This window comes from Rattus norvegicus, chromosome 19 (genome assembly GCF_021556685.1).
Source record: "Rattus norvegicus strain SHRSP/BbbUtx chromosome 19, alternate assembly SHRSP_T2T, whole genome shotgun sequence".
In the NCBI taxonomy this organism is placed as follows: Eukaryota; Metazoa; Chordata; class Mammalia; order Rodentia; family Muridae; genus Rattus; species Rattus norvegicus.
Window position 1 is genome coordinate 38,304,267 of NC_141552.1, and position 24,864 is coordinate 38,329,130.

Genomic DNA, 24,864 nt, shown 5'->3' on the forward strand with positions numbered 1-24,864 from the left:
GTACATATACAGTCAGTGAAACGCCCACCTCCTAGCCTGACCCGCACCAATTCTCAGCTACTCGCACTGTTGGTCTCACTCTCCTGCCCAAAGTACTGACAAAAAATGGCCAGAGCCTAGTTCGCATACTTGAACGCACAGCGATTTTCGTTTTCATTCCCATCCAATGTGAAAACCCAGTGAAGATCCCAACTGTCAAAACCATTTTATATAGTTAATGGCAAGATATGGGTACCATTCTACATGCAGTGCCAAAATCCAGAAGTAAACTGCCCACCATTTTTTAAAGAAGTATTTTATGTCTATGCATGTTCTACCCATATTCATTTATGTGTACGTCTGGTGCTGGAGGGGAGGACCAGAAGAGGGTGTTGGATATGGCACTATCCTTAAGTTCCAGGAATCGAACCAGGGTCTTTTGCAGGAGCAGGAAGTACTCTGAAAGGATTTCTGCAGTCCTAGTATTTGTTTGGTCTCACTGTTGTCCCACCATGCTCAGGCCATAGAGTGAATAAGGTAAATGCCTCCACCTTGTGGTGAAAAGAAGTAATTACAGAATCAGTTGGGCGAGCCAGAGTGTAAAGATAGGGTGGGTTGGAGTTAACTACTAAACACACACCAGGGGCTGGAGAGATGGCTCAGTGGCTAAGAGCACCCGACTGCTCTTCCAGAGGTCCTGAGTTCAAATCCCAGTAACCGGTGGCTCACAACCATCTGTAAAGAGATCCAATGCCCTCTTCCAGTGTGTCTGAAGACAGCAACAGTGTACTTATATATAATAAATGAATAAATCTTAAAAACAAAAACAAAAACAAACAAACAAACAAAAAAAAAGACCACACACCAACACGGACTTACACTGTCCCTAATACTTTATTGGTTTCCTATAGACCTGGGCCCAGCTGGGTGTGCTCAGGGCAGGGTCACTATTCACCAGATTCCAGGTGGGTAATGAGAAAGCCTCGGCCTAGCCTCCAGCCCCTTTAGAATGTAGAGGAAGATCTAGCGTTTTCTGGGCCAGCACAGGACATCCAGGTAAGGGCGCAGGTGAGATCCGGGATTCAGGCTCACCGATGTTTACCCATCTCAGTTGTGTTTGGAGAAGTATTCCTTGCTGTCATCCACATTGGGTTTGATGGTGTCACTGCCGGGCTTCCAGCCAGCAGGACAGACTAGAAAAACACACAAGGATGAACACGTGAGGCTCAGCTCCACCACCAAGGTCAGGGACAAGGAGTTCATCTGAGAGCACAGGCTGCACAATAAAAGGATGGGCCCTCAAAGCCAGGGTTCCAGATTGCATGTGGACAGAAGCCCCTGCTCAGGCAGGTTTGAAGCGACATTTTTCTCTTTTGACATTTTGTTTCTTTACTTTTTTTTTCTTTTGAGGAAATCTTACTATGTAACCCAGGCAGGTTTGAACCCATGGTGATCCTATCTTAGCCTCCTAACAGATTGTATCACCATGCCCAGCTCCAAACACTGTAATACTAAAGTTTGCCTTTGGACCTTGTGTAACCCAGACAAGCATTCTACTCCTCCTTGTCTTTCAGCAGTTTTTTGGTTTGGTTTGGTTTGGTTTTTAAAGAATGGGTCTCAGGCTGGCCTACAACTCTCTCTGTCTAGATCAGGTTAGCCTCAAACATGCATTGATCCCCCTCTCTGCTGCCCGGATGCTGGAACTACAGGCATGTATCACCAGGCTTCTGAATTTTTATTTTAAAACAGTGTTTCATTCTGTAGCCCAAGCTGGCCTGGTGGTCTCCCTGCTTCATCTCCTAAATACTAAGATCACAGGCCTGTGTCACAATGCCCAGCCCCTTCAATCCATTAGCCCTAACCCTACTAAACTTTGCAACTATGGTCAGTTTTCCCTTCCATACGGCAAAGTGGCCGTGCTACAGGCATAGCTCGGTGAAAGAGCACTGTCTAGTATGGTTGGGGCTTTGCTTTGATCACTAACACACACAGACACAGACACAGACACACACACACAGACACACACAAAGACACACACACACAGACACAGACACACAGACAGACACAGACACACAGACAGACACAGACAGACAGACACACACACACACAGACACACACAAACAGACACACATATACAGATTCGCGCGCACGCATACGCACACACACAAAATTTTTAAAGAGGGGGAAACATGGCATCTTGTGCCTTTAATCTCAGCACCGGGGAGGAAAAAGCGGACAGATCTCTCTGAGTTCAAGGCCAGTTTGATCTACATAGCTAGCTGCTCCAGGCCAACGTGAATACATACTGAAACCCTTCCCTTTATTTTATTTTATTTTTTTAAAGGTTTATTTATTTTATTCATATGAGTACATTGTAGTGTCTTCAGACACACCAGAAAAGGACATCAGATCCTATTACAGATGGCTGCCAGCCACCATGTGGTTGCTGGGAATTGAACTCAGGACCTCTGGAAGAGCAGTCAGTGCTCTTAACTGCTGAGTCATCTCTCCAGCCCTGACCCTTCCCTTTAAAAAAAAAAAAAAAAAAAAAAATTTTTTTTTTTTTTAGTTAGTTCAAGTTGAATTCACTAAAGATGACCCTGAAACCCTGATCTCTCTTCCTTAGCTTCCCAAGTGCAGGATTACAGGCACACACTAGTGTGCCCAGTTTTATGCCATCCTGCCTTTGTGGATGCCAGGCAAGCACTCCACCAGTTAAGCCAAATTCCCAGCTTGAAATCTGTGGACGAGCCTATTAACGCCCTTTTTTCTTTTTTTTTTCTTCTTCTTTTTTTTTTTTTTTTCTTTTTTTTTTTTCGGAGCTGGGGACCGAACCCAGGGCCTTGCGCTTGCTAGGCAAGCACTCTACCACTGAGCTAAATCCCCAACCCTTTTTTCTTTTCTTTTCTCTTTTTGTCTTTGCTGTTGCTGTTTTAAAAAAAAAGTCTCGGGCTGGAGAGATGGTTCAGTGGTTAAGAGCACTGGCTGCTCTTCCAGGGGTCCTGAGTTCAAATCCCAGCAACCACATGGTGGCTCACACCCATCTGTCATGGGATCTGATGCCCTCTTCTGGTGTGTCTGAAGACAGCTACAGTGTACTTATATATAATAAATAAATATCTTAAGAAAAAAAAAAAGAAATGTAATTCTTATAAAAAAAAAAAAAAAAAAGGTCTCATTCTATATCTTAGCCTAGCCTCAATCCTGTCCCAGCCTTCCTCCTGCCTCGGTCTTCCAAGTGTTGGGATGGCAGGCAAACCTAGCATTCCTAGTTCAAATACCTTCTACAGTCATCTACCAGGCTCCCAAATCTTCCCTCTTAGCATCCTTGCCCCATCCTAGACACTCCCTACAGGCAAAGAACTGAATTTGAATATGGCATGTTATTTTTAAATGTTATATGTTTTGCATATATATATTCATTCTATGTATGTATGTATGTATGTTTTGTTTTGTTTTTGAAGGTGTGTGCCACCATGCCATATCCTATCCATTCTACCACCTCTACAATCAGGACCTAAGAACCTGTCTTTTATTATTATTTTTTTATTTTATGTGTCTGTGTACCCAAGGAGCTGGTGAGCATCACTGTGGGTACTGGGACTAGAACCTGCTTTTCTGCAAGTACCCTTAACCACTGAGCCAACTCAACTCTCCAGCCCATCCATCCCGTTTACGTGTTTACCTGTGTACCATGTGCATGCCTGGTGCAGAAGGAGGTCAGAGGGGAGCATCCGATCCCCCCCCCCCAAGACTAGAATTATGGATGTTATGAGCCATCACAGAGATGCTAAGAACCCAAGCCTGGTCCTCTGAAAGAGCAGCCAGTGATTTTACCTGCTGGTTATCTCTTCAGCTCTCGCTGGGATGGGGCTTTAATCTCTCTCCCACAAAGATGCCGGGCAGAGAGCAGTGGCGGTCTCTGTCTATTTGTGAACGTTCACTCACCTTCCCCATGCTCATCTGTATACTGAAAGGCCTGGACAAGGCGGAGAGCCTCATCTACAGAGCGTCCCACAGGTAGGTCGTTGACTGTGATCTGGCGAAGGACACCCTTGGCATCGATGATAAAGAGGCCCCTAAAGACAAGAGGGTCCACAGTGAGGAGCTGGGAGACGGCCTACTGCCAGGGCCAGGGAAGGGAACATCCACACCCCACCAGACACAGTGGTTCCTTTAGCCTTGAGCTGCGGGCACCTGGAGCCAGGGTGTCCCTGCTGTACCTGTAAGCGATGCCCTCATCATTTTTCAACACGCCGTAATTCTGGGACAAGCTTTTAGTCACATCAGCAAGCAGAGGGATATTCAGTGGGCCCAAGCCTCCCTCCTTCCGTGGGGTATTGATCCTGAGGGTGAGAGAAACAGAGTTAGGACCTTAGGATGCCGAGTATAGTAGTTGTAGAATTCTCTCTCATGGCCTCCAGAATGATAAGGGCTGGAGTAGGAGGACTGGAGACAAGAGATAAAGGACTTAAAGCAAGGCTGGGCTGTTCCACCCACCCCACCCTGTGAGATGGCAGCGTAGCTGGGGGGAGAATGGCCCCAGATAAAGCATCATCTTCAAATGGCTTCACTTGTGCCTGTGGGCCTGAGTAACTTGCAGTAGAGAACCCATATTAAAGTTATTAAAGTTATTAGTCAGTTCAATGGCAGGGCACAGGGCACTTGCCTTGCAGGAGTGAGCCCTGGAATTGATTCCTAGTTCTTTTAAAAAGTGTGTGTGTGGGATTTAGCTCAGTGGTAGAGCGCTTGCCTAGGAAGCGCAAGGCCCTGGGTTCGGTCCCCAGCTCCGAAAAAAAGAACCAAAAAAAAAAAAAAAAAAAAAAAGTGTGTGTGTGTGTGTGTGTGTGTGTGTGTGTGTGTGTGTGTTTGGGGGGGCGCGCGCGTGCATGCGCATAGACTGTTCCCACCATCATCTCGCTCTGGTATGGAGCACAGCGGATCACTATGGAGAATAGCGAAATACAGCAAGGCAGCCTGTCTCCAGAGAACCGAGACTGCGTCTGCAGGTACCTTCCAATAAGGTGCCAAATGCTAATTACTGTCATCATCGTATGGGCTTGGGTGTCATTGTTTCCATTCTTTATAAGATGAAGAACGGGAAGACACAGTCTGTCCCTAGAGTTTGGGCCTTCCTTCATCCTCTCCACACCTCCCACCCCATCACCTACTTCGCGGCCCCTGCAGCCCTCCTCCCGGAGCCCCGTACCAGGCCAGGTGGGTGAACTGAGAGTCCACAGACACTCCCAGCACCTCGCAGCCTAGCTTTCGGAAGTCCTCAGCGTGGTCGCTAAAAGCGATGATCTCCGTGGGGCAAACAAAAGTGAAGTCCAGTGGATAGAAAAAGAGGACCACGTACTTCCCTAGGGAAGAGGAGAGCGGAAGAGAAGTTAGTGCTAGCTTCTTTCAAATGTAGACCCTGTCCCCTCCCGTTCCCCCTCCGAGCAGCTTCACCTCTGTAGTCTGAAAGCTTGATTTCCTTAAAGGCACCATCCACCACGGCGGTGGCCGTGAAGTCAGGGGCAGGCTTTCCGATGTGCGCGTTGCCGGAGGCCATGACTGAAATCAGAGACCCATGCAAGCTTGGTCTTTAGTGCTTCAGAAGACCCTTTGTCTTGCCTTCCCAAGGTCACTTTTGGTGCTAAGCCTAGACACTAAATCCAAGAGAGGTGGGAGAAGCAGCACTCATATTCACCCTCCCAGTACAAGGACAGCAAGGCCTCTGGATACCCGCCCCCCTAAACAGGGCAAGAGTGATGGGGTCACGGTTGCTACCCGAATTATGGAGTCAGACCGAGTGCGGGGAAAGGGGGACCTGAGCCCTTAGTTCCAGAATGGGATAGCTAAGCCAAGAGCGAAGGGCTGTGAGCTCGATGACCCAGCCTGCAAGCCAGGGCTCCGGCCTTGGTTTCCCCCCCGCAAGGACAAAAGCGGCCACCATTCAGCATAGAAAACAAAGACCTCCATCATGGAGGTGGTGATGAGGCCAGCATCACACCAATGGGGCTCCTCCCATTCATGTGCACTCTAGGTTTCCATACCTGCGTGGGCAAGAGCCGGACACGCGGACGACCAGACACGAGCAGAGACAGGAAAGAGATCTCAGAACCGAGAGAGCCCTAGGCCCGGGAGCCTTTTATGCGTGGCCCAAACCACAGCAGGCAGGGCGCGGGGAGGTGGGCGGGACAGTACCGCGGTCGCATCCATTGCGGCTGCAGAGGGGGAGACGCGGCCCGGTCCACAAGCTTGCCCAAGGGTTGGATGGGGTGTGTCCTTAGGGACGCCGGGATTGTCTGTGCTGTGGGTTCCGCGCGGGCCTTGGCCACGGGGGCGCGCTGGAGTCGGTTGGAGTCCGGGCATGGCCCGGAGCCACCTGGCTCCATTGCTGACCCCTCTAATGTTTCTAGGTCTGGTGTCCCCTACTCAGATCAACCCAGACTACCAGTACTTTGGGCAGCAGGGTGAAGGTGACACCTGGGAGCTACTGAGGCTGCAGCGACAAAAGGGTAAACTAGCAGGTGGGCGGGATTGACGATATGGGAAGGTGTCCCCCGACACCCCCCCCCCCAGGCCTCACTTGGCCTGGGCCCTACAAACAGACCCTCTGTGGCTGACTTCAAATCTCTGCTCAGCTCAGCACAGGCTGTGTCCCAGAGGACCGGGCACTTTTCTCTGAGCGCGTTGGTTTCTCATCTGTGAGTTGTTTTTTTTTTTTATTCCGTTCCGTTTCATTTTACTGAAAATTTACTGCCGTGCTCCAACCGCACTACCTTTTGTTCTCAACGTCTTGCCCTGCGGGCTTCCTTGGTCATCTGATAGCCTGCCTTATAAACAGAGTGCTAGAAGGGTGGAGACGGAGACAGAAACCTGCCAGTCAACTTGGGAAGGTGCGGTGGAGATGGTAGTAACCAATATAGCCGGAAATTCGAGCAGAGTTAAAATCGCAAGGATTGGGAGACAGTGTCCCAGGAAAAGGGAACAGCAAGTGCAAAGCCCAGAAGGCCTAAGGGAAGAATGGGGAAGGGTGTGTGTGTGTGTGTGTGTGTGTGTGTGTGTGTGTGTGTGTGTGTGTGTGTGTGATTTGGTAAAGATCTGCTGAGGAAGGGTGTGAGGCACAACAAGCCTTTGCAAGTTCATGCTACATGAGGAAGTATTAATGAAGAATTCTGATGAAGGGTTGGAGTTGCACTCGGCACTCAGCTGGTTGAGCACTGACCCAGCATGCACGAAGCACTGATCCTTCCCCCGCGCTGCAAAATCCTCTGTAGCAAGCAGTACACACCTGCAATCCTAGCATTTAGGAGGAGTGGGGACCTGAGTCTTTAGCTACCCAAGGAGTTGGAGGCCAGCTTGGGGTACAAGAGACTTGGTTTTGTTTTGTTTTGTTTTGTTTGTTTCTGTTTTTGTCTTTTTAAAGGAAGGAAAGGAAAGGGTTTTTTTTTTGTTTTGTTTTGTTTTTTGTTTTTTTGTTTTTTTTTTTTTTTGAGCTGGGGACCCAACCCAGGGCTTTGCGCTTCCTAGGTAAGCGCTCTACCACTGAGCTAAATCCCCAGCCCCAGGAAAGGGTTTTGAAAAGCTGTAGGTCAGTGGTTCTTTAGCACTACCAAAGAAAAAGAAAGAAAGCAAACCGTAGCTTCTCCTGAGCTTAAAAATTACTTTTTGCTACAAGTTAGCTGGGCATCAGGAGATAAGCGCACTCATTATGTTAATTATATGATTCAACTTAACACCCGTCAGCCCTGTAAGTCAGGTGGCACTGTGCCTGCTGGGTAGGCCCATGATTAAGTACCTGAAGACAAGAGTCAACTTTGGATGTCAGGTATGAAGGACAGGGAGTTCATGCTCCCAACTGAGCTGGCTGGCAGGGATTAGAGGTGTCAGTCAGTTTGCAGCGGTGGGCGGCTCACTTGTGTCGGTTTGAAAGGGTGGTTTGCACTTCTTAAATCGCTGCACAGAGGCAGCAAAGTCTTTAAAATACCGGTTGTGATTATTAGGTTCCCTATCTTTGTCACTTCCTGGATAAGTCTTTGTATAGGGATTCATCCCCCAATTGGGTTTTCATGTCCACCCTTCGTCTCCAGTAGTGGAAGACTCAGTCCTAGGCCCGTGGGGAAAGTGGCGTTGTTTCTGCAGTCTGGGCAAACAGGAACGCAGCCGTCAGGTGTTGGGCCCAGCACCAGTCCCTGTGTTCATGGACCGAGAGGACCTGGTACAGTTGAGGCCGTGCCGGCAGCAGGACTGCTCAGCTTGCAACCCGATGGACTGCAACTGGAGGCCCTGAGCAGAGGTGAGCAATCAAGGAGGCACAGAAAAGCCAGTCAGGACTGGCTGGCAGTTCCAGGAGTAGGTAGGGACATAAGTGTGGTGTCCCTTCCCTTGGGAGGCAGAGACAGGCAGATCTCTGGGTTTGTGGGCAGCCTGGTCTACAGAGTGAGTTCCCGGACAGCCAGGGCTACACAGAAAAACCCTGTCTCCCAAACCAAAACCAAAACCAAAACCAACCAACCAACCAAAAAAAAAAAAAAAAAAAAAAAGGAAGAAGAGCTGCTGAGGTGGTATAGTTGAGCTAAATACTGGGGAAGCCGGAAGCTTCGGGAGCAGGCACCTGACTTCAGACACAGCAGATGCAGGAGTTTTTCTGATAGCCAGGGGAGAAAGCAGGGAGGGCTGGTGGCCTGTGACTCAGGCACTCCTGAGGCAGAGGCAAGAGAATCAAGAGTTCAAGATCAACCCAGGCTATCTAGCAAAGTCAAGGTAGTTTAATGCTACAGGAGACCATGTCTTCAAAACAAACAAACAAACAAACAAGCCCCCCCCCCAAAAAAAACCCAAAAACCAAAAAACAAAGGAAAGGGTTGAAGCTAGCAGCACAGAAGGTACACAGTAGAGGAGTGAGAGGAGTGAGACTCAGAAAACAAACAGTGACTTTGATAGCAGATCCCACACAAATGGACACAATGTGTCCCATTGACCAAGAAGACAACAGAGTGTGATGGGAGTGGCTGAGGAGATGGGAGCTTCCCTAAGATAAGGGATGGCAGGAGAAGAGTGGAGGGATGGTGGAAGGGAGGGGAGAAGCCTACATGATGGGTACAGACCCCAAACAGGAAGCTGCTGTGGCCTGGCATCTCCAACAGTGGAGGCAGCAGTGCCCTTGACAGCCCTTAACGGAGGGGTTTTGGGAACTGTGAGTCAGAGGCCTCAGCCTTGTGAAATCTGGGTCACTGGCACCGTACTAGGAGCGGAGGAGGTATGCAGTGTGGTGGCACTGGGGAGGGAAGGTGGATGTCTCTGAGTTCAAGGCCAATTTGTATAGCGAGTTCTGGGTCAGCTAGAGAGACACAGTGAGACTCTTGGGGGGGGGGGAAGTGGAGGGACAGAGACAGATGGCCGGTACAAAGGTGAATGACAGGTAGTAAGAGACCAGGAACCGGTGAGACCGGTGCTCCGCCTGTACAATGATATTTGATCTTGCAAACCTCCAAAAATTTCAGCTGAGTGTGGGCTGGGAATTCCAGCATCAGGGAGGTGGAGGCAGGAGAATTATGAATAGAAGGTCATCCTAGGCTACATAGTGACTTCAAGGGAGGCCAGTCTGAACTTTATTGGAAGTTTTGAAAGAAATCAAACAATCTACATCTTAATTTCCTCTTTATTTCTCTTTATACCAGTCACTGAGGGCCAGGCTCCAGCAGCAACGGGGCGGAGCTTACAAAGTGACCCTGCCCACCCTCGATTACAAACCACACCCTTAGTGATAGTCCTGGAAGACTACAATTCCCAGGAGAGAGCACGACAGCGGCGACAGCAGCGCGTGCGTAAGCGTCCACGCCAGAGAGCGCGTAGGGGGCGAGTCCTGCGAGCCGATTGGTCAGCATCAAGAGCCGCTGCTGTATTCGCGGAAAACGCGCGCTGGCATCTGCGCCTGCAGTACTGTTTTCTACGGTTGTTGGCTGTTGCAGAGGCGGCATGGATCTCAGCGAACTGGAGAGGGACAATACAGGCCGTTGTCGCCTGAGTTCTCCTGTACCTGCCGTGTGCCTCAAGGAGCCGTGCGTCCTGGGCGTGGATGAAGCGGGCCGGGGTCCTGTGCTTGGTGCGTCCCCAGGGTCGGGGGATGGGAGGCGTGTGGATGAAAGGGGTGCAGTTTTCAGGGGAACGGGAGTGGGGAATCATGCACGGCCTTGGGATCCGGAAGCGATAGTGGGATGGCCTTGGGCCCTGGTGATGATAGAACTCACTAGTGGGGACCCTGCTCTGAGAAATCTGACTTCCCTCCTCCCAAGGTCCCATGGTCTACGCCATCTGTTACTGCCCCCTGTCCCGCCTGGCAGATCTGGAGGCCCTGAAAGTAGCAGGTAAGCCTGCGCTAAATGCCTGCACACTGGGTTCCTGGGTATGTGCAGAAGGCCAGGTGAGTTACAGAAAGGAAAGCAAGAAGGGAAAAAAACCACCTGCTCCCCTTTTCTTCAATTTTCTTCTCAGACTCAAAGACCTTGACAGAGAATGAGCGGGAGAGGCTCTTTGCGAAAATGGAAGAGGACGGAGACTTTGTGGGTTGGGCTTTGGACATCCTGTCTCCAAACCTGATCTCTACCAGCATGCTTGGGCGGTGAGGGGCCCCTTTATGAGTGGGGGAAGAGCCACCAGCACGGGCTGGCTGCGTCCTGCAGCAGTTGCAATGGTGTGGACTAAGCTGTGTCCCTTACCACAGGGTCAAATACAACCTCAACTCTATGTCTCACGACACAGCCGCGGGGCTGATACAGCATGCGATGGATCAGAATGTGAAAGTCACCCAGGTGAGCTGCTGGGTTACAGCCCTTTGGTCACCTTGTGGTAAAAGGGGCTTTAAAAGGTTGACGCTATGGGGTTGGGGATTTAGCTCAGTGGTAGAGCGCTGGCCCTGGGTTCGGTCCCCAGTTCCGAAAAAAAGAAAAGAAAAAAAAAAAAGGTTGATGCTAGGGAAGTTTTAAGTTGGTAGATTGTTTGCCTAGCATGCTGGCTTCCGTCCCAGCATTGCATAAAGCCAGAGTAGCAGCACTTAGGAAATAGAGACAGGAGCCCTAAAACATAAAGAGAGAGTTGAATGTCAGCCCAGACTACCTTCAACCTGAACCCTGTTTAAAAAAAGAAAATCACCCGAGGCTAGGCATAGTGGAGGAGGGAGATGGTGACTTCCGGGCTTATGTGGTCACCCTCCATGGCTCAGTTGGTAAGTGCCCATTGCAGAAGCATGACCATGTGACCGTGAAGGCACGGTGGCACACTTCTGATCCTAGCACCCAGCAGGTAGAGGCAGGCAGATGTCTGAGTTCCAGGATATCCCTCCATACCTACAGCGAGACCCTGTCTGAAACAAGTGCGAGGACCTGAGACTGGATCCACGGCATTCAAATGTAAAGCTGGGCATAGGAACGCAAACCTGTCACCCAGTGCTGGGGATGAGGGGACAGGGAGATCTGGAGTCTTGATGGCTAACCAATCTAACCAAAGTGTTGGGGCCTAGGTTTAGTGAGAGACCTTGTCTTATTTTAAAAAGGGGGGAGGGGAGCTAGAGAGATGAGCTTTGGTTTGTTTTTTTAAAAGGTAACTGTCTTCAGACACCAGCAGATGACATCAGATCCAATTACAAATGGTTGTGAGCCACCATGTGGTTGCTGGGATTTGAACTCAGGACCTCTGGAAGAGCAGCCAGTGCTCTTAACCACTGAGCCATCTCTCCAGCCTGCAGTTTTTATTTTGATTGTCTACTTTTATTTCTGCCCCGAATGTCTACCCCAATCTCCCTGTCCTAGTCTCCAGTGGTCCAGAGTGATTCCACAGGTCCCCTTCATACTGGCTTCTGTCCTGTATGAGGGCGCAGCCCCCAACAGGGAGTCTGTGCTGTGTCCTTTTCTCGATGGTCCCACCTGTTAACCCCCCACTTTGTTCTACTCTGCACAGAACAGAAAGTCCCTGTGAAATGTATGTAATTTATTTAAAGTTAATGAGCTTAAAAAACAGTGTATGTATATGACTGTCAGGCCTGTGTCCATGTATGCATCACATCTGTGCCTGGTGCCAGTGGTGGTCAGAAGGCACGAGATCTCCTGGTGTTGGGGTTGTAAATGATTGTGAAGCCCCATGTGGGTGCTGACATTGAGCCATCTCCCCAGCCCCTTGATTTTGTTTTTGAGGGCTGTTACATAACTCAGCCTATCCTCCAATTCCATATCCCTTGAATTCTTGATCTGTGACTCCGTCTTCCAAGTGCTAGGAGAACAGGCCTGTGCCACCAAAGCTAGGAGTGTGGTCCTGGAGATGGGACCCGGGCTGTGGGCGGGCGAGGCAAACACGACCTACAGAGCTAGATTTAAGGGTTCTAGTGTAGGGTGTTTGCTGCCCTGTCCTCAGCCCCCAGCATAACAGTGAGCATTCAGTGTTCAAAGGCTGTCGCACGATTTGACAAAGCCTATCTTGTTTCTCAATCCGTGCGTCACTTGTGTCCTCTTGAGGATTGTATATTAGATTTCCTGCATATCCGATATTTACATTCCGATTCATAATAGTACCAGTTATAAAGCAGCAATGACATAATTTTATGGTTGGGATCACCACAGCATGAAGAACTGTATTAAAGGGTCGAAGCGTTAGGAAGGCCAAGAAGCGCTGTTTTGGGCAGTGCTGTGGATGGAACATGGAGAACATTTGCATATTAAGAGGTGCTCTCCCATCGAGCTCTATTTAACCCTGTTAGGATAAGTTGCTCGGTTTTAATTGCGGGACTCGAGAGATGCCTTAAGAGTTAAGAGCACTGGGATTGGGGATTTAGCTCAGTGGTAGAGCGCTTGCCTAGGAAGCGCAAGGCCCTTAGTTCAGTCCCCAGCTCTGAGAAAAAAAAAAAAGGAGTTAAGAGCACTTGTTGCTCTTTTTTTTTTTTTTTTGTTCTTTTTTTCGGAGCTGGGGACCAAACCCAGGGCCTTGCGCTTCCTAGGCAAGCGCTCTACGACTGAGCTAAATCCCCAACCCCTCACTTGTTGCTCTTATAGAAAATATGCATTCAATTCTTAGCACCTACATGGCACCTCAAAATGTAACTCCAAACTCCAGGTCCAATGGATCTGACACCCTCTTCTGGCCTCTGCAGGCACACAAGTGGTACACAGACATGTATATAGACAAAACACCCATATACACATTTTTTTTAAAAAAAGTGTATATGCCACGTATGAAGGAACCTCGAGGCTGTCTGAGTTGAGGGCCAGCCAGGGCTACAGAGAGACCCGGTCTCAAAAACAAATGCCCCAAGACATCTCTTTTGTTTATGGTCTGGCCTAAGTGCTAACAAACACATGCATGGTGCACGTGGGAAGCTGGTAACTCTGCAGGATCAGTCTTCCTCTTGTAACCCGTAGGGGCTGAGGATTTCAGATCCCAAAGCACCTGTCCCTCCTAAGCTATCTTCCCTGGCTGCAAACATTTTAGAGTAAATAAAAATAATCCAGGGCGCTGGAGAGATGGCTCGGTAGTTAAATAGCACTGTTTACTCTTCACAGGATCCAGGTTCAAATTCCAGTACCTGAATGGGAGGTTACAACTGTCTGTAGCTCCACTTCATACCACCAGGCAGACACACGTGCAGGCAGATAGCAACATTGGTCTGGTATCTTAGGGGCAGGATTTGTGTGGCATGTGTGAGGGCCTGGGGGTCCTCGGTATGGTAGGAGACTGGATGTTTTACGGTAGTTCGCCTGCCATTGAATGACTGCATTTCTTTCCCCATGTTCCTGTCCCTGTGGCAGGTGTTTGTGGACACTGTAGGAATGCCAGAGACATACCAGGCTCGACTACAGCAGCGGTTTCCAGGGATCGAGGTGACAGTCAAGGCCAAAGCTGACTCCCTGTTCCCTGTGGTCAGTGCTGCCAGCATCATTGCCAAGGTTAGCATCCTGTTGTCCAGGGCCCACTCCCAGCATCTCCCTTGTGTAGGGACAAGGGAGAGTCCCGTGAGGACGGAGGCGCTAAGCTACTGTCTTGCCTGCAGGTGGCCCGAGACCAGGCTGTGAAGAACTGGCAGTTTGTGGAGAGTTTACAGGGTCTGGACTCAGATTATGGCTCAGGCTATCCCAATGGTGAGCTGAGGCCCTCTTGGGAATGAATTATCCTCCCTTTTCTCCTTTACCCCCTGTGTCTTTCCCCCTTTATCCCCTGTAACATAAACTTGCCTTTAAGTTTCTGTAAAGCCCATGACTTTCTTTAATCCCAGGACTTGTGGGGCAGAGGCAGGTGGGGATCTCTGTGAGTTCAAGGCCAGCCTGGTCTACAAAGGGAGTACAGGACAGCCAGGGCTATTACACAGAGAAAGCCTGTCTTGAAACTAATCCTCCCAACCACCCACCAAATTCCATGGAGCCCAGGCTGGCCTCTGGCTTTATTGTTCTCTTTAATTTTTTTTTTTTTTCTTTTTCCCAAGACCCGGTTTTTCTTTGCAGCCCTCACTGTCCTGATCTCACTCAGTAGAGCAGGCTGGCGTTGAACTCGGAGATCCGCCTGCGTCTACACTGCCAGTGCTGAGATTAATGGCGTGCGCCGCCACCACCACCCAGCCTTTTCTTTAATGTTTAAAAAACCTTTTAGCTGGAGAGATGGCTCAGCGGTTAAGAGCACTGACTGCTCTTCCAGAGGTCCTGAGTTCAATTCCCAGCAACCACATGGTGGCTCACAACCATCTGTAATGAGATCCGATGCCCTCTTCTGCTGTGTCTGAAGACAGCGACAGTATACTCCCATACATTAAATAAATATTTAAAAAAAAGAAACTTTGGGGTTGGGGATTTAGCTCAGTGGTAGAGCGCTTGCCTAGGAAGCGCAAGGCCCTGGGTTCGGTCCCCAGCTCCGAAAAAAAGAACCAAAAAAAAAAAAAAAACTTTTATAATACTCAGGAGGCAGAGGCAGGAGGATCTCTGTGAATTTGAGGCCATCCTGGTTTACATAGTGTTCTCCACAATAGCTAGGGCTACATAGAAAGACCGTCTCGAAAAACAAAACAAAATTGTATTTTATGGATATAGGTATTTTGCCAGCATGTATGCCTGGGCACCATGTGCACATTTGGTACCTGCAGAGAACATGGCGCATACACGTAAAATTCAAAAAGCATTTTCTCTTCTTTTTAAGATTTATTTATTGTGTATACAGCGTTCTTCCTGCATGTGTGCCTGCACTCCAGAAGAGGGCATCAGATCCCATCACAGATGGTTGTGAGCCACCATGTGGTTGCTGGGAATTGAACTCGGGACCTCTGATAGAGCAGCAAGCACTGGTGGGTCACAGAGTAGGGGATGGTGGGGAGCCACACTTAGCCCGGGCAATTTGACACTTAAACAATGGCAGGTGCCTTGGTACTCAAGAAGTCAAAAACACAGAACTTTAATCCCAGCTCCAGAGGCAGAGGCAGGTGGATGGCTAGCCTGGTCTACATAGTGAAACTCCATCTCAACAAGAAAAAAGGCAAAGCAGCTAAGGATGAACATGGCATATGCCTGTCACCTGCCACGCTGATGCTGTCACCATTACCTCTGTCTCCCTAGATCCCAAGACCAAAGCCTGGCTGAGGAAACATGTGGACCCTGTGTTTGGCTTCCCCCAGTTTGTACGGTTCAGTTGGAGCACAGCCCAGGCCATCCTGGAAAAGGAGGCAGAAAGTGTCACCTGGTTCGTGTCCTTAGAGTGCTGAGGGAACAGACCAGGGGAAGGGAGGCCATGCATTCACTCAGCCCAATGGGAAGTGGCCAGTGTCATTCCTCTCCCCCACAGGGAAGACTCAGCAGCTGAGGAGGATCCTGAGGGACCCGGAAGAATCACCTCCTACTTCAGCCAGGGCCCGCAGGCCTGCCGCCCTCAGGTCTCCCACAAATACTTCCAGGAGCGAGGCCTGGAGACAGCCACCAGCCTCTAGGAGCCAATGTGTGTACCTCCCCTTCTAACTCACAATAAAAGCTGTTCAAGAAGCGGACGGAGTGCTTTGTGGCTAAGCTCTGACAGCGGTGCCTGTGGCTAGCAGCTGACTCATCAAACAAAACAGGAATTTCTAGATTGGTGAAGTTTGCTGTTTTTTTTTTTTTTTAAAGAATTATTTTATGTGAGTGAGCACACTAGCTGTCCTCACATACATCAGAAGAGGGCATCGGATCCCATTACAGATGGTTGTGAGCTACCTCGTGGTATCACTGTAGCACTATGCTGGAGCTCACTCTGCAGACCAGGTTGGTCTTGAGCTCATAGTGACTCTCCTGCCTCTGCCTCCCAAGTGCTGAGATTCGAGGCATGCACTTGGTACCCACATTTGCTTTTTAATTTTAGAATCATTTCTGTGTTTGTGTGTATGTCTTTGTATGTCTTTGAAGGCCGTAGGCTTCAGATTCTCCTGGAGCTGAACTTAGAGACAATTATGGCCTACTCGGTGCTAGAATCTGAACTCACTTTATGCTCTTAACCACTGAGCCATCTCTCCAGCACCACTATATGCTCTTAACCATTGGATTTCTCCGGCCCACATATTTTTCTTCTGTGCTTCCTCTTTGTTTTGTTTTGTTTTGTTTTGTTTTGTTTTGAGACAAGTTTCTAAGAAGTCTTGGCTGTCTTGGAATTTGCCACATAGACCAGATGGGCCTTGAACACACAGCTATCCCTCTGCCTCTACAGAGTTGGAATTAAGGAATTGTTAGGTCTGTGCACCACATCCCTGCAGTACTTAAAGACGCCAGAAGAGGGCACCAGATCCCCTGCGATTGGCGTTGGAGGTGGTGGTAAGCCACCTTGTGAGCTTGGGAATCCCGTCCTCTGCGAGAACATTCTTTATTGCTGTCAACCATGAAGCCATCTTTCCAGCCCTTTTCCTATTCTTTTTTTTTTTTTTTAAAGATTTATTTATTTATTATATATAAGTACACTGTAGCTGTCTTCAGATGTACCAGAAGAGGGCATCAGATCTCTTTACAGATGGTTGTGAGCCACCATGTGGTTGCTGGGAATTGAACTCATGACCTCTGGAAGAGCAGTCGGGTGCTCTTAACCGCTGAGCCATCTCTCCAGCCCCCACCTTTTCCTATTCTTGCTCTGTGTGTGTGTGTGTGTGCGCGCGCGCGCGCGCGCGTGTGCGTGTGTGCGTGCATTCTGTTGTGGTGTTGCACACCTTTAATTCCAGCATTTGGGAGACAGGTAGGTGGATCTCTATGAGTTAGAGGCCATCCTGGTCTAAATAGTTACAGGTCAGTCATGGCTATACAATGAGGCCCTAATTTCTTTTTTTTTTTTTTTTTTTTCCTTTTCTTTTTCTCGGAGCTGGGGACCGAACCCAGGGCCTTGCGCTTGCTAGGCAAGCGCTCTACCACTGAGCTAAATCCCCAACCAAGGCCCTAATTCCAATAATCAAAGCCAAAACCTAGTTTATCTATTTATTTATTTGGGGGAGAGGGGACACAAGTGCCAGGGCAAGCCTGGAGGTCAGGGGACAACTTGTAGTTGTTCCTTTTGCTACCATGTAAGTTCTGGGGACAGAATGTTGGTCATCAGAGTCGACCTGTGTACTGTGCTCTGGTCTCTGTTCTTCCCTTTCCCTCTCTAAAACTATCGTTTTTGGCAGGTTCTCCCCCAAGTATTTCCCCCAAGCAGCAGCCATGTATAGCCTGGTTTAGTCTGGCAACTTTATTTGGGGAAAGCAAGGTAAGTCAGGGTTGGATGTTTCTAGGATAACGGTGGGAGGGCTTGTCTAGGCAACCCCAGGACCCGGTTTAGGAAGGAAGGAGAGAGGAAGAGAGGGAGATGGCTCTGGGTGGCTCCTGGCCTAGGGGAGGGACATTTATAGTGAAAGCCAAACGTCTACTCCGGGCTGTCGCCGCTGCCGCTGCCGCTGCCACTGCCTGCAACATTTGAGATCCAGGCTCGAGGGCGGCGGCGGGCTCCTGGAGAGGAGATGGAGATGTTGAAGCAATGACTGGAGCCAGGAGCTGCCACCCTCAGGGCATGACCCAAAGCGGAGTGACACAGATCTGTGGCGTTGGCAAAAGTCTAGGAGAAAGGGTTGAGAGTTCAAGAGGGTAGAAGCTGAATGGCTGGGGTGGGTCTTCTGGACCGGGGCGTGGCTTGGGTGATGAGAGACTATGGGCATGGCCGGTCAGTCTGGCAGGACCAGAGCCACGGGAGGGGCTCGGAACCGAGAGCAAAGTGTTGGTAGGAGAGTCTAGAATCAGGGCTTTCTACCCACACATCCCACACTGAGGCCGAGGATGTGGAAGAGTGCAGTGTGAGCATAGGGGTTATTTACATCAAGATGGTGCTAGAAGGGGTTGGGGATTTGGCTCAGTGGTAGAGCACTTGCCTAGCAAGCGCAAGGCCCTGGGTTCGGTCCCCAGCTCCGAAAAAAAAGAAAAAAAAAAAAAAAAAAGAGTTCAAGATCAGCCGGTGTACGTACTAAGTTTCAGGCTAGCAAGAGCTTTGTAAAGAGTCCTTATCTAAAAAAGTAACTGATTAATTAAAATTAAAGGATCGGAAGAACCCAAATGGTGTTGCATGTCAGTGACCCAGACTACAGGACAAAGCTCATTCCTTCCTCTCACCCTCTGTTCCTTACTCACCTGACCATAGGTACGGCAGCTAGGCTCACAGCCTCTCTTTCCAGAGGACTGCAGCCAAGTTGGGCCACAAATAAAATCTGCTTGGCAGGTGGTGAACCTGGATATGTGAGAAGGGAAGGCAGGTTTAAGGCTTTGGAGCCAGTGGGCTTCTAAAGACACATGACCCTCCCTCAGACCAAGGCCTCTTTTCAGGCCCCAGTCCCTCAGACACCCAGCATTTGCAGAGTTCCCTCCCTGGATTTATTGTGCTGTTTGTTTTTGTGAGACAGGGTCTGAAGCTAGTCTGGGATTACCTTGAGCTGATTCTGTTTCCCAAGTGTTATGGGCTATCAACACCACCACAATATGTCTTCCCCCATTAAAAATGTTATTTACTGGGGCTGGGGATTTAGCTCAGTGGTAGAGCGCTTACCTAGGAAGCGCAAGGCCCTGGGTTCGGTCCCCAGCTCCGAAAAAAAGAAAAAAAAATGTTATTTACTTACTTGTTTGTGTACATATGTATGTGTGTATGTGTGTGTGTGTGCGCGCACTCGTGCACGTGCGTGTATGTGTATGTGCTTCTCTGATCCCCTGGAGCTAAGGTTACAGGTGGTTATAAACAGTCTGATGTAGGTGGCCAGAATTGAACTCAGGTAGCTGTTAGGTGGTGGAGCACACCCTTAATCCCAGGACTTGGGAGGCAGAGACAGGAGGATTTCTGAGTTTGAGACCAGCCTGGTCTACAGAGTGAGTTCCAGGACAGCCAGGGCTACATAAAGAAACCCTGTCTTGAAGAATAGATAGATAGATAGATAGTTTGTTGGTTGGTTGGTTTGGATTCTCTGTGTAGGCTATCCCAGAACTCACTCTGTAGACCAGGCTGGCCTCAACTCAGAGATACTGAAGGGACTCCAGCAGGCAAACATGACTCTAGCAGGCCTTGCCCTTCCCCTTTCTTCCTAAAACCAAATTACATTCCTAAAGCTAGCCACCATGTCTGTCCTCTTAGTCACTTCCTCCTTCTGAGGCTGACTTCCAAGGTCCAACTGTTAAAATAGTGAAGTCCAACAATTAAAAGTCCCCTTTGGCTCAACTAATTAGCATCCTTAATTAAAATTCCACACCTCCTCCTAACAAGGGGTTTCCTTTTTTTTTTTTTTTTGGTTCTTTTTTCCGGAGCTAGGGACCGAACCCAGGGCCTTGCGCTTCCTAGGTAAGCGCTCTACCACTGAGCTAAATCCCCAGCCCCCCTTTTTTACCTTTATAAACTGACATTTGTCTACAGGCCACGCCTGTCTCCTCTCCAGAGGCTGTCCTCTGTCCCTCCAAGACAAACATATAGACCCCCCTCCCTAATTCCTCTTAATTTCTCCCTTGACCTGTTTCCTGACTTTTTTTTTAAAGATCTATTTATTTATTATATATAAGTACACTGTAGCTGTCTTCAGACACACCAGAAGAGGGCATCAGATCCCATTACAGATGGCTGTGAGCCACCATGTGGTTGCTGGAATTTGAACTCAGGACCTCTGGAAGAGCAGTCAGTGCTCTTAACCGCTGAGCGGTCTCTCCAGCCCTGTTTCCTGACTTTTGTCTCATTCCCTGACCTTTTCCCCTCAGGGCAAATAAATCTCCTTTGTGCTAAGAACTTGTCCTGCTGTGTCTCCTACCAACTGACTTGAGGTCCTTTCAGCTATCCCTGCCTCTGACTCCAGGAGTGCTGGGATTAAAGGCAAGTGACATTTGTAGCCATCTGGCATGGGCCAATACAGGAGCCAGGGGAATCCGAGGAGGGAATCAGATCCCCTGGACCTGGAGTTACAGGCAACTGTGAGCCTGATGCCAGTGCTGAGACCTGAACTCTGGTCCTCCGAAAAGCAGTAAGCATCCTTAACTGCCGAGCCATTCTCTCTCTCTCTCTCTTTTTTTTTTTTTTTTGGAGCTGGGGACCGAACCCAGGGCCTTGTGCTTGCTAGGCAAGCGCTCTACCACTGAGCTAAATCTCCAACCCCGTCCGAGCCATTCTCTAGTCAGACAACATATTTGTCCCAGCTCCTTGCATTCCTTTTTAGCCTCTCTTTGCGTCAAAAGCCTGAACTTTTTGAAACTTCCTGGTCCGCCAGGGCCACCCCTTCATGCTGCTTAAACGCCGTGTCATTCTCGGGCTTCTCCCCTTTCTACCTTGCAGAGTACATACTAGATTTTTTTCCATAGACCCATTCTGGCTCCGTGGGGGCAAACTAAGGCCCTGGATCCTGCACCACACCTTAGGACATGCCCCTGTTCCCGCCTCTCTTACCAAATCTGGCAGAGCTCCATGCAGAGAGGCTGCATTCGGCGCACTCCGAACAGCAGTGGGTGAAAGCGACCTCGGAGGGCTCGTTGAAGGTGTCCCAGAAAGAATTCACATCTGGACATGGGAGAGACAGGGTTAACACGGCATGGTCCTCAGGGGGAGTTAAGGGTCTAACCTTACCAGTCTGGGGCAAGTAGGGCAAAGAACAGGGGGACAGGCTAGAGGACACAGTACTTACTCTGGGCTTGGTGCCCCGCAGCTGGCTAGAAGGCTCTCTGGGTTTGATGCCTCTGGTCTGTCTATGTCTGCAGTACAGCAAGGTTCTGGCGCTGCTGGTGTCTGTGAACTAGGAACCTGGATCCTTGGGTAAGATGGTGGAACCGAGGACTGGGGGTGCCCTGACAACGGAAATTCTATCAGTGCTTTCTTCCCCAAAGAGAAAAAAACCTTAAAGATAGACTTCTCTTCAGTTGAATGACATGGCAGGGATCTGTAATCCCAGACACTTAGGAGGCTGAGGCAGAGGAATCTTAAATTCAAAACCAGGTTAGGCAACTTAGAGAAATCCTGGCTAAAAATAAAAACAAACCTGTAGTTTGTTTCTGGAATTTTGGTTTCTTTTAAAAACAAATATAAGAATATTTATTGTTTTGATCCCAGCTATGAGGTGTGGAATTGCTCAGACTGTCCACAGCAGCTGACTGTGATTTGCCTCATGCTCTAGCAGAGGCGTGGTTTTGCCAGCTGCAGATAGTTTCTCCAATTGTGTGATGTTTGGAACTCTGGGAACTTTTCAGAGGCTATATAAATTCTCCGCCCATGGTAATGGTGTTGCTGGTGGTGGTGGTGGTGGTGGTGATGGTGTAGTGATGGTGTGGGGGTTGGGGTGGGAGTGGGGTGGTGGTAGTGGTGATGGTATGGTGGTGGTGATGGTATGGTGGTGGTGATGGTATGGTGGGGGTAGGGTGTGGTGGGGGGTGGGGTGGGGGGTGGGGGTGAGGGGGGTGGTGGGGTGGGGTAGGGTGGTGGTGGTGATGGTGTGGTGGTGGGGGTGGGGCTGATGGTTCGGTGGTGGGGGTGGGGGTGTGGTGGGTGGGGGTATGGTGAGAGGTGGTGGTGGGGTGGGGTGGTGTGGTGATGGTGTGGTGGTAGTGGTGGAGGTGGTGGTGGTGGTGGTGGTAGTGGTGGTGGGGGTGGTTTGTTAGTAGCCATGGTCAAAGAAGGAACAAATGGAGAGAAATTAGTTTCAGAGATCTCTCTCCCTCTCTTTCTATCCTTTCTCTCCTATCTAGAGATAGGGGTAAAGCCAGGGGGATAAAGGGTGAGGAAAAGAAGGATTCACAAATTAACAAAAACCAGCTACAAGAAGAAACAAGAAAGAAGTTAAACTCAAAGCTCTCTCTCCCCTCTATCCTTTCTCTTTAATCCAGTGACAGGGGTGAAACCAGGGGAATAAAGAGCAAGAAAAAGAAGAACCCACAAAGTAGCATAACTAGCGCTAGGGGTGGCTTAGTGGTATAACACTTGCCTAGCATGTGAAGGGCCCCAGGTTCAATTCCCATCACTGGAAAATTCTCTTTTCTGTGAAATGCAGCTTCAAGCAGCAACAACTGTGTATCACTCATTTTTTTTGAAGGGGTTGGTCTTTTTTTCTTTTCTTTTCGGAGCTGGGGACAGAACCCAGGGCCTTGTGCTTGCTAGGCAAGCGCTCTACCACTGAGCTAAATCCCCAACCCTGGTCTTTAAAAAAAAAAATTATTTATTATGTATATATAAATCATACAGCTTTCTGCCTGCATGTATGCGCCTGCTGGCCAGAAGAGGGCACCAGACCTGATTATAGATGGTTGTAAGCCACCATGTGGTTGCTGGGAATTGAACTCAGGACCTCTGGAAGAGCAGACAGTGCTCTTAACCACTGAGCCATCTCTCCAGCCCACTCACAATGACCAGGTTATATTTGTCTGTGTTTCCAAACATCAACAAATGTTTACATGCTTAATTTCCACAACACCTCTATGCTAGGTCTGTTATTTCTCCAGCATTCTTATGTACTTGGGATTGGACCTAGGGCACTACCCATGTTAGGAACATTTCTTCAGCATGATTTATCCTAATTTTTAAATTTATATTTAATCAATGTATTTATTGTGTGTGTGTGCACGACTGCTCATTGCCACTGTGTGTGTGTGTGTGTGTGTGTGTGTGTGTGTGTGTGTGTGTGTGTGTAGGTCAGAGGACAAGTTGCAGGAGCTGATTTTCTCCTTTCACAGTTTTCAGTCCAGAGATCTGGCTCAGGGCATTGGTGTTGGTAGCAGTCACTTTTCCCCATGGAGCCACCTCATTGGCTCTATTTATTTATGTAGTGTTTTGACACAGGGTTTCTCTGTGTAGTTTTGGCTGTCCTGGAACTCAGTCTGGCCTCATACCCCCAGATCTGCCTGCCCCTGCCCCTGCCCCTGCCCCTGCCTCTGCCTCTGCCTCTGCCCCTGCCTCTACCCCTGCCTCTGCCCCTGCCCTGCCTCTGCCTCCTAAGAGCTAGGATCAAAGCCACCACCAGTGCCCAGCTCCTACTTATTTTGAGACAGTTTCATGTAGCCCAGCCTGACCTCTGGCTCCCCATATAGCCGAGGTTGACCTTGAAGTCCTAATCCTCCTATATCCACCTTCTATGTGCCAGGATTACAGGTGGGAACCACCATGCCTAACACTCTGCCTAGGTTATCTGATTTGCTTAAGGTCACAGAGCACCAAGATATGGATTTGGGATTTGAACCCAGCTGTCCAACACCCAGACTCTGCGCTGTTAAAACCAGCAGTCATTGCTAGCCCTGTCTGCCCACCCTCTATGACCCCAAGCCCTCTTACAAGGAAGATCTAAGTGGGGTTTCTAGGTGTTAGGGGTGAGAGAATCCTCACCTGCTAGCTGCAGCTGGCCTGTGCTCACGTTGGCTGCCAGCCCAGGGTGTCCCCAGGACCTGGCTTGCAGTGGGTGGCTCCCTCCACAGGTCACCAAGAAGACCCATGCCAGGATTAGTCGCAGGGCCCAGACCATCCCGCTGTGTTGAAAGTGGCCTTCGTGGGCCATGTCTACCTGAGACAAGAGCCAGCTGATGTGGAGGGATGAGGGATGACTTCCTTCTGGAGATTTAAGTTGTCACTGGTAGCTGCCCGCCAGAAATCGTTGCCAGGCAGCACAGAGGACAGGCCATAGATGAGAATGCCAGCCAATGGCCAAGGGCTCTTCAAATGCTAGGGGATTCCCACCCTAGAGCCCCTCCCATTCTTTCATTCCTCAGGTTAAACACCACTCCCAGGCAACCAACCTCTCACCCTGTTTGTCCTCTGCTGCCAACTGCCTTTAGAGTAACAGGACCCCCTCAGCTCTTCCAAGCCCCTCTTCTACCCAGAACTTCCTCTTACTCTTTTCAGCCCCCCCACCCCCACCCTCACCCCGACCTGCTCACTCCTTTCACGGTCACCTTCTCTCGGTTCACAATCTTCACAATCGGCTTAGGAGCTTCCACCCAGGGTTGGACCAAGCAGGACTGTGCAGGGCTGCGGTTCTGCCCCTAGAGTCCTAAAGCTTCTGGGCAGAAGAAGGTAAAAGTATGGGAGACAAGATTCTCGACGTCCTACCCACTGCCACTCACCTGTTAGCAGGCTGGAGTCTAGGGGATGCTGAGACACCTCAGAACCACCGAACCAAGGCCAGCAAGGGGCAGCAACTAAAGGGGGTGTGGTTTGGTTAAGGGGCGGGGACTTACAAAGCCCTACCTCCACAACCCTAAACAGGTGCACTGGAACTGGTGCATTTATATCCACAAGCTTGTCCTATGCTAAACTTCGGATTTAAGGTCTCTATTCTCTCTCTCTCTCTCTCTCTCCCTCTCTCTCTCTCTCTCTCTCTCTCTCTCTCTCTCTCTCTCTCTCTCTCTCTCGTGTGTGTGTGTGTTGTGGAGAGGATGTCTGTCTCTTGGGTAGGTAGTTTTA

General features: G+C 49.5%; 4 protein-coding genes across 19 annotated transcripts; 2 read left to right on the forward strand and 2 right to left on the reverse strand.

Moving 5' to 3' along the window:
- Nucleotides 1-854: 854 nt before the first annotated feature.
- Prdx2 (peroxiredoxin 2) lies at nucleotides 855-6,089 on the reverse strand. Of its 2 annotated transcripts, none has more exons than XM_087594330.1 (6): nucleotides 6,021-6,089; nucleotides 5,434-5,633; nucleotides 5,189-5,342; nucleotides 4,203-4,325; nucleotides 3,928-4,058; nucleotides 855-1,172 (listed from the first exon to the last, which is right to left on the reverse strand). In XM_087594330.1, the coding sequence occupies exons 2-6, from the start codon at nucleotides 5,534-5,536 to the stop codon at nucleotides 1,087-1,089; spliced, it is 597 nt and encodes a 198-aa protein (XP_087450456.1). In that variant the 5' UTR covers nucleotides 5,537-5,633; nucleotides 6,021-6,089; the 3' UTR covers nucleotides 855-1,086.
- Nucleotides 6,090-6,221: 132 nt separating this feature from the next.
- On the forward strand, nucleotides 6,222-9,874 carry Thsd8 (thrombospondin type 1 domain containing 8). Its single transcript, XM_087596656.1, has 3 exons — nucleotides 6,222-6,485; nucleotides 8,061-8,266; nucleotides 9,651-9,874. Exons 1-2 carry the CDS (start codon nucleotides 6,338-6,340, stop codon nucleotides 8,258-8,260), a joined length of 348 nt encoding a protein of 115 aa, XP_087452782.1. The 5' UTR covers nucleotides 6,222-6,337; the 3' UTR covers nucleotides 8,261-8,266; nucleotides 9,651-9,874.
- Nucleotides 6,222-15,976, forward strand: Rnaseh2a (ribonuclease H2, subunit A). 9 transcript variants are annotated; one of them, XM_087594960.1, is made up of 12 exons: nucleotides 6,222-6,485; nucleotides 6,612-6,674; nucleotides 8,061-8,266; nucleotides 9,651-9,793; nucleotides 9,942-10,075; nucleotides 10,266-10,337; nucleotides 10,465-10,591; nucleotides 10,694-10,781; nucleotides 13,764-13,901; nucleotides 14,006-14,093; nucleotides 15,552-15,675; nucleotides 15,778-15,971. In XM_087594960.1, the coding sequence occupies exons 5-12, from the start codon at nucleotides 9,949-9,951 to the stop codon at nucleotides 15,917-15,919; spliced, it is 906 nt and encodes a 301-aa protein (XP_087451086.1). In that variant the 5' UTR covers nucleotides 6,222-6,485; nucleotides 6,612-6,674; nucleotides 8,061-8,266; nucleotides 9,651-9,793; nucleotides 9,942-9,948; the 3' UTR covers nucleotides 15,920-15,971. The 9 variants fall into 9 exon arrangements, with proteins under 9 accessions (XP_087451086.1, XP_087451084.1, XP_087451085.1 ...); XM_087594958.1 differs by lacking the exon at nucleotides 6,612-6,674 and having other exon boundaries at nucleotides 9,651-9,849; XM_087594959.1 differs by lacking the exon at nucleotides 6,612-6,674.
- Nucleotides 15,977-17,406: 1,430 nt separating this feature from the next.
- Rtbdn (retbindin) lies at nucleotides 17,407-24,608 on the reverse strand. Of its 7 annotated transcripts, none has more exons than XM_087594364.1 (6): nucleotides 24,525-24,608; nucleotides 23,791-23,965; nucleotides 21,110-21,269; nucleotides 20,875-20,985; nucleotides 18,597-18,693; nucleotides 17,651-18,030 (listed from the first exon to the last, which is right to left on the reverse strand). In XM_087594364.1, exons 2-6 carry the CDS (start codon nucleotides 23,957-23,959, stop codon nucleotides 17,842-17,844), a joined length of 726 nt encoding a protein of 241 aa, XP_087450490.1. In that variant the 5' UTR covers nucleotides 23,960-23,965; nucleotides 24,525-24,608; the 3' UTR covers nucleotides 17,651-17,841.
- Nucleotides 24,609-24,864: the final 256 nt, after the last annotated feature.

What these genes read in the sequence shown, in the direction of transcription:
- Prdx2 (XM_087594330.1), bottom strand. Translation starts at nt 5,536, where the DNA reads ATGGCCTCCGGCAACGCGCACATCGGAAAGCCTGCCCCTGACTTCACG. An exon ending in GATGAGGGCATCGCTTACAG is followed by an intron (nt 4,059 to 4,202) that starts GTACAGCAGGGA and finishes TCTTGTCTTTAG; the next exon opens with GGGCCTCTTTATCATCGATG. An exon ending in TACAGATGAGCATGGGGAAG is followed by an intron (nt 1,173 to 3,927) that starts GTGAGTGAACGT and finishes GTGTTTTTCTAG; the next exon opens with TCTGTCCTGCTGGCTGGAAG.
- Thsd8 (XM_087596656.1), top strand. Translation starts at nt 6,338, where the DNA reads ATGGCCCGGAGCCACCTGGCTCCATTGCTGACCCCTCTAATGTTTCTA. An exon ending in GAGGCTGCAGCGACAAAAGG is followed by an intron (nt 6,486 to 8,060) that starts GTAAACTAGCAG and finishes CTTCGTCTCCAG; the next exon opens with TAGTGGAAGACTCAGTCCTA.
- Rnaseh2a (XM_087594960.1), top strand. Translation starts at nt 9,949, where the DNA reads ATGGATCTCAGCGAACTGGAGAGGGACAATACAGGCCGTTGTCGCCTG. An exon ending in GGGCCGGGGTCCTGTGCTTG is followed by an intron (nt 10,076 to 10,265) that starts GTGCGTCCCCAG and finishes CCTCCTCCCAAG; the next exon opens with GTCCCATGGTCTACGCCATC. An exon ending in TCTACCAGCATGCTTGGGCG is followed by an intron (nt 10,592 to 10,693) that starts GTGAGGGGCCCC and finishes CCCTTACCACAG; the next exon opens with GGTCAAATACAACCTCAACT.
- Rtbdn (XM_087594364.1), bottom strand. Translation starts at nt 23,959, where the DNA reads ATGGCCCACGAAGGCCACTTTCAACACAGCGGGATGGTCTGGGCCCTG. An exon ending in TGCGGGGCACCAAGCCCAGA is followed by an intron (nt 20,986 to 21,109) that starts GTAAGTACTGTG and finishes TCCCATGTCCAG; the next exon opens with ATGTGAATTCTTTCTGGGAC. An exon ending in ATGGAGCTCTGCCAGATTTG is followed by an intron (nt 18,694 to 20,874) that starts GTAAGAGAGGCG and finishes TCACATATCCAG; the next exon opens with GTTCACCACCTGCCAAGCAG.